Source organism: Copadichromis virginalis, linkage group LG7, assembly GCF_057382275.1.
Source record: "Copadichromis virginalis isolate Kocher_CV1m ecotype Utaka linkage group LG7, C_Virginalis_male_GT1.1, whole genome shotgun sequence".
Taxonomy (NCBI): domain Eukaryota; kingdom Metazoa; phylum Chordata; class Actinopteri; order Cichliformes; family Cichlidae; genus Copadichromis; species Copadichromis virginalis.
In genome coordinates, this window is record NC_140624.1 from 23591743 (window position 1) to 23597742 (window position 6000).

The 6000-nt window shown below is 40.5% G+C and overlaps 1 protein-coding gene across 1 annotated transcript; it reads right to left on the reverse strand.

Moving 5' to 3' along the window:
* Positions 1 to 271: 271 nt before the first annotated feature.
* On the reverse strand, positions 272 to 5782 carry cpa4 (carboxypeptidase A4). The gene is made up of 11 exons (XM_085462595.1): positions 5669 to 5782; positions 4833 to 4914; positions 4236 to 4370; positions 4030 to 4128; positions 3836 to 3937; positions 3481 to 3582; positions 3027 to 3137; positions 2747 to 2837; positions 2184 to 2383; positions 926 to 1010; positions 272 to 590 (listed from the first exon to the last, which is right to left on the reverse strand). The coding sequence occupies exons 1-11, from the start codon at positions 5731 to 5733 to the stop codon at positions 403 to 405; spliced, it is 1260 nt and encodes a 419-aa protein (XP_085318721.1). The 5' UTR covers positions 5734 to 5782; the 3' UTR covers positions 272 to 402.
* Between the last annotated feature and the right edge of the window lie 218 nt (positions 5783 to 6000).

Sequence of the window (6000 nt, forward strand, 5' to 3'; positions counted from 1 at the left end):
TCTGAAATAAAATAGCTCAAATTTTATTCTGTGAAACTGAAATGGATTTTAAAAAATACTATCTTAGCATTTTGTGTAAAAAATGTCAATGTTAAAGACTGAGTGAATGCTTAATTTCTCTACTTTTGCTAAACCCAGCCAGTAAATCAAAGTAAGGTCAGATATAAATAACTGATCATAACTGCCTCATTTCCCCTCACACAATTAATCTTTGCACTCCCAAATTATTCTTGTGTAAAACTATTTCACTCAAAAGAAGGACTACAAGGTCTGCTGAAAGACAGATAAAACGGGTATGTTGGGTTTTTATTGGTCTCACAATGATAAAGTCGAGGAAGCTTTAAATTCAAAGCTGAGTCAGCCAATTTTTAAGTTTCTCCTCTATCTGTGGTTATACAGTCCTCAATAAGGATGGTCACGGACATACTCCATGATATGCTTCAAGGCCAGCCATGTCTCTGAGGCAGTGGGGATGATCTGATCAGCTGGCAGGATAAAACCGTAGCGGCCAGTGTCCCTCAGCTCGAAGGCAAAGGAGTATTTGATTCCCGAATTGTAGGACCAGTCAATGCTACCCCCGCTGGCTTGATCTGAGCACGAAAAAATATAAAAGATGTATTACTAGCAAGAATACAAGAACTCTTATTAATACTGCTAGTCATAACAATAGCTATATCACTTTTAGTTTTGATTTGGGTTGTTTATTAAGCTATAAAACATAACGTGAAATGGAAATTAAAAAAACATAGGCACAATAAATAAATAAATAATAAAAATAACTGTGCTTGCACTCGAGCGAGTATTTATTTTCCTCAACCAATTATTCTGCATGATTGCAGCTCGTCGTTTCATTTATCCATCTGTAACTTTAGTATTGAAGTCACTGTGTACTGGTCTGGTTAAATGAGAGAAAAGATTTACTTACAGATGATATTGCAGATGCTTCCAACCTGGTAGGCGGTGCCATAGAGAGACGTCAGTTTCTGCGCTGCTGCTCTGCCAACAGAATGCTGCAGAGAAGCAAAGCGAACAACACTGTAGCGAAGAAGCCGTATCAACTCCTCTCCCTTTATTGGCATTGCCCTTAAAGCCAACTTTTCTCACTTGGTTGCTGCTTGCAAACAGAAGGACTGAAGAGCTGCTTACAGCCAGAGCTGTGTACCTAACACCATGGTGAACTAAACGTGGAGGTAAAAACATCTCACTTGCCCATCAGCTAATTTTATTTTTTTGAGACTTTAGGAACTTTGACCATGCTCCATTGTAACAGTTTTTGAAACGATCAGAGAAACAGATGATGGGAACTGAATCCTTGCAGGCTATTTGGAGGGAGAAAATCACCCAATGTCCAATTACAAGAACACAGGCCACAAATCACTGCTGATGTAGGGGTGGCTGTGGCTCAAAAGGTAAAGCAAGCTATGTACTATTTGGAAGGTTTTTGGTTTGATCCCCGACTACTCCACCCTGCATGCCGAATGTGGGCCGTGGGTAAGATACTAACCCAAGTTGCTCTCTGATGCTTCCATTGGCGTGTCAAAGTTTGTAAAGAAAATACTTGATTGATCAGGTAGAGTAGAAAAGTGTTGTGTAAGAAACAGTCCATTTACAGAGAATACACATGATAGTGTAAAATCAGGGGACTTTATCATCAGTTGAAAGTGACTCTCCTGTTCAGGAGTTTTACAGTTCATGGCAGCTTGATTAATATAGCCCAAAACCACAAATTTGTGTCACGGGGGTTTAGTCATGTATGAATAACTGCAGGATTATGGGTCCATTAGGCATTTTTCTCAGACTTCATTTGCAGTGCTGTATGAATATGAAGCAGAGTACTGCTGAAAAAGAGCATACCTGGCTGAGTTAAGGCAGACAATTTGTCATGTTTAGTAGTGATGAGTTTATAATTCACCTACCCCAAAGCTAATTATTCACATTCACAGCTATAAAACTTTAATTAGGTGGAAAATTGCAATCCCCAGCTGAATGATATCAACAGTCAAAAAGCAGCCTACAGGAAGACCTCAGATCAGGTTATCAGACCAGAATCCTTTGTCTTTTTGACAATACGCATAACTCACAGATGACACTTACTTACCTCTCGCACGTATAAGATTACTCTTGAAAACATTGTTTAAGCAATGGCAAACATTTCGAGCTTGCTCTGTTTTCTGCTTTCTTACCAGCTCGGCCTGATGGTTTGCGCTGCTACAGACATAGCCGTAGGGGTACATGAGCAGCTGGGAGTAGGAGTGGACAGAAATGAAGGCCTTGAAGTTGCCGTGGCTCTGGATCAGGTTCACCACGTTCTTCACCTCGATCTCAGAGTTCGCCGAGGGGCCGTGGTAGGAATCGGAGCAGGGGTAGCTACTGGCACCGGGGCCTGGACATATCGCAGAGAGATCATCACAGAGCAAACGCTCACAAATGACAGACATATGTCAGAAGTTTTTTGTAACAGCTCATTAGAATGTAAGAGGGCTTAAGGAATTTCACTGACGTGTTACAAGCAAACATTTTGGGTCATTGGGTATTCCAGAGGAATCCGGTTCATTCAACTACAACAATTCTAAAGTCTAAAGTGACTACAAGTCTAAATCCTTAACACACGTACCAGCGGTTAACAGTAGTAGTAGTAAATGATGCTATTCAGATTCTTTTTGATAACAAGTAAAAAGAATGTGATTATTTACCCGGCAGGTAATTGACAAAATCATGAGATGCATTCAGTTTTTATAATACTGACCACCAAAGCCTGCGTCCCAGTTCCTGTTTGGATCGACTCCACGGCACGCATAGCCAGGGTTCACAGAGCGGGTCTTGCGCCACATCCGATCCTGTGTTTCACAAAACGTCATTCGGTGTGAATCATCATTTCTTTTTCTCTCTCAGATGATACTGTATTGATGGAAAACAAACACAGTTCTACTTGTTTCTGCATGACTAACATCTTGCTCTTCTTTCGAGTATCTACTCTATATATGCGACACATAAATAACATTATCTGAGGAGTGCCAGTGACGTACATTGGTGTGGGAGAAAACATAGCCATCAGGGTTGGCAACGATCAGCATGTAAAGATCCATGGTGTTCAGGAGGGAAGTGAGGGAGGCGTCGGTACCGTAATCCGTGGCAATCTAAGCAAGGATGAAAGGTTTTGTAGAAACGTAGAAAAAAAGACACGCTTTCACATATTACATATTTAAGATGAAGCTTTATAAATAAGGTAAACAAGGTCTGCGAGAACAGAGAAGAAGGAACTGATTAAAATAAGAAAATGATAGGAAGGAAAGTGAGGCCCAGTGCACTCAGACAATAACTCATGCTTTTTTAACATAAACATCCAGTAATATGTTTAAAAGGAAAAAACTTAATAAGTACAGAAAATTAATTTGGTTCAAAAGCACAAAGTTCTTGCAAAAAATAAGTCAATTATGATCATTTAAATTCAGTTTACTCAGTTTAATTGACATCTTGTACCTTGTTGGCGGTCCACACTCCAGTAGCCTGAGTAACCCATTCTCTGGCGTGGATACCAGTGTCAACCCAGATAGCAGGACGATTGTAACCACCGGTGCTGAACTAAACACGAACACAGATTCAGACATGCTTTTACATTTTGCTTCTAAAGGTGCAGTCAATCACGATTAACACATGTAGATGTATGCACAAAATAAAGCGCATCCTCTCTTTACCCCACTGTGTGAGTGACTTGATATTTGATACCGGATTAATTTTATTAGATAGTTAATATTAGCTATATTTGTCCACATTTTTATAGAGCTCAAAAGTGCAGTGCTGCTGCATTCTGTGAGGCATAACCAGAGTATCTTACCTTGAGCACATACATGGGCCTGTTCTCATAGGACACCCCAATATGCTGCTTGGTGATCAGGTTAGGGTAATCGGCCACCAGCGTGTCCATCCAGCTGTAAATCTGCATAGATTCAGTTCTGACATTAAAACACACATAGGTACACACAAAGTTGACTGGATCCAGTCATGTTTTTTTTCTCTAGAGCAGCATACTGTATTGAGATCATGATAGGCTCCAAAGTTTAAGCTCCTGGTGCTGCGTTCCTTCATCTGGTTCGCCTCCATCTCAGCTTTCTCTTTGTCAAGAAGTTCCTGCAGGTGACAGGCAGGAGATTAAAAATTCACTCTCTGTGCCACCGAGTCTCCCAGTGGAAATCAGCTCTATGTTAATACACAACTGTGTTTTGAGGATGACAGACCTGGACGTTTTCAATCATGACGGTGAAGGGAATGTTGTGGAAAGTAAGGTGCTCCTTCACAGGGATCAGACTGAAGCGGGGCACTCGGATGTCCACAGGGAGCTCAGTGGAGACTGGGTCAAGCCAGAAGTCCACCTGTAAACAGATGCGCAATGAGATATCACACATGGGAATGAAGGAACATGCTGCGGGGAAGTCCTGTACATGTTGCATCTAGCATATTCCATAATAAACTAAATAATTTAGAAGAATTCAACTTAAGATGTTTCTCCAGACAGAGTGTGCTGCTGTAAGATCTATCATCTGTAGTTGCTTCAATCTTAAAGGAGCAACAAAATATCTTATTTAATAAATAAATAATGGCAAGGTTAATGTCTGGGAATTTAATGCAGTAAAAGGTGAAGTCCAAAATGACTGCAGGGCCAGAGACGAGCACCTAATTTTCTGTGTTAACCTTCGACCCAGCTGAACTTGATTTGCCTTTTGCGCTGCTAGAAAATTGATGAGAAATCACTTGGCACAAGCTGCCGAGAAAACATGAACATCAATTTCTGTGCTGTTTACCAAAGCTGTGCGTGTGTGTTTGCGTGCGCATACCTCCCACTCCTGCGCCGTCTCCAACGCCTGCAGGAGATGGATCTGTTCCTCTGACTTCACATTGACCCGGATAACCTGATCTCTGCACATCATTATGTTAAGTTTGTAGTTAAAACTTTTAAATGCTGAAATGTGAGCTCAGCAGAAGAGAAGAACTTTATTTATTGGTTACTGATATAACAAGCAATTACTGGTGCAGCACAGGTACAGACCGTCACTATATTCCTTAATGAGACTGTAGCAGAGACTTAAGCTTTCTCTTAGCATAAGCTGTGGATTGTGCTACCATTTGAATAACAGTTACAGATACAAGAACAGTGCAAGACTGCATAGCTGAAAATCTCCTCCACATAATCTACCAATTAATACCCTGGATTTAGAGGGATGTCTGGTTTTAAAAAGGTTTGCAGTTTGTTTTTTGAGAGGATAAAAGACATGACACAAAAGTTTAATGTAAATAGGTATTGGTTTCTTTGTTAGCAATTCAGCTATAACCTGCAGAGTTAATGAACAGAAAAATACTTGACATTTGCAGCCAAATGGAGGATTCCTCTCTTGTACTGGTTCTTTTATTTAGAAGAAGGTACAGTTCAAAAAATGCTTTCACCTTAACCACAAATAATGGTTATTCAGATTATTGTTGTTGAACTGTGCATTGTTGTTATTGCTGTGCAAAAGGTTAATAAGAAGTTCCTGCCAAAGCAAAAGGGGACCGAACCCTAAAATGTTATTCTGCGATTCCATTTTAGTCACTTTAAACTCATAGTAGGAGTACTAAAGAATGACCACATGAATTATTAATAAGTAAATCATGTTAGTGTGCACTTTAAACTTACCCAGTGAAGCCCTTTTCAGCTTTGGCCGCAGCCACAAGCACCAGCAGCAACCAGAGGCCTTTCATCTCACCTGTATAGTTCTGGACTGTTCAGAGGAAGCAAGTGAAGCACCTGCTCCTCTGCTCTCCTAATATCCTGTGGATGCAGGTGGGCTGTTCTCATGAGTTAGGTCACTCTACTGATAATGACACAGCTCTACTGGAAAAACAGCTATTTTGAGCAAAGAACATGCAGAGTAAGCACTGATCAGTCTTTTCAGTTCTCAGGAGCAGATAGTGGAAATTTCCACAGATACAGTATGTTAGTGGCTTTGGTGATTTAGTCTGTTCTCA

What these genes read in the sequence shown, in the direction of transcription:
- cpa4 (XM_085462595.1), bottom strand. Translation starts at nt 5,733, where the DNA reads ATGAAAGGCCTCTGGTTGCTGCTGGTGCTTGTGGCTGCGGCCAAAGCT. An exon ending in CTGGGACGCAGGCTTTGGTG is followed by an intron (nt 2,384 to 2,746) that starts GTCAGTATTATA and finishes CGATATGTCCAG; the next exon opens with GCCCCGGTGCCAGTAGCTAC. An exon ending in AAGCATCTGCAATATCATCT is followed by an intron (nt 591 to 925) that starts GTAAGTAAATCT and finishes TTTCGTGCTCAG; the next exon opens with ATCAAGCCAGCGGGGGTAGC.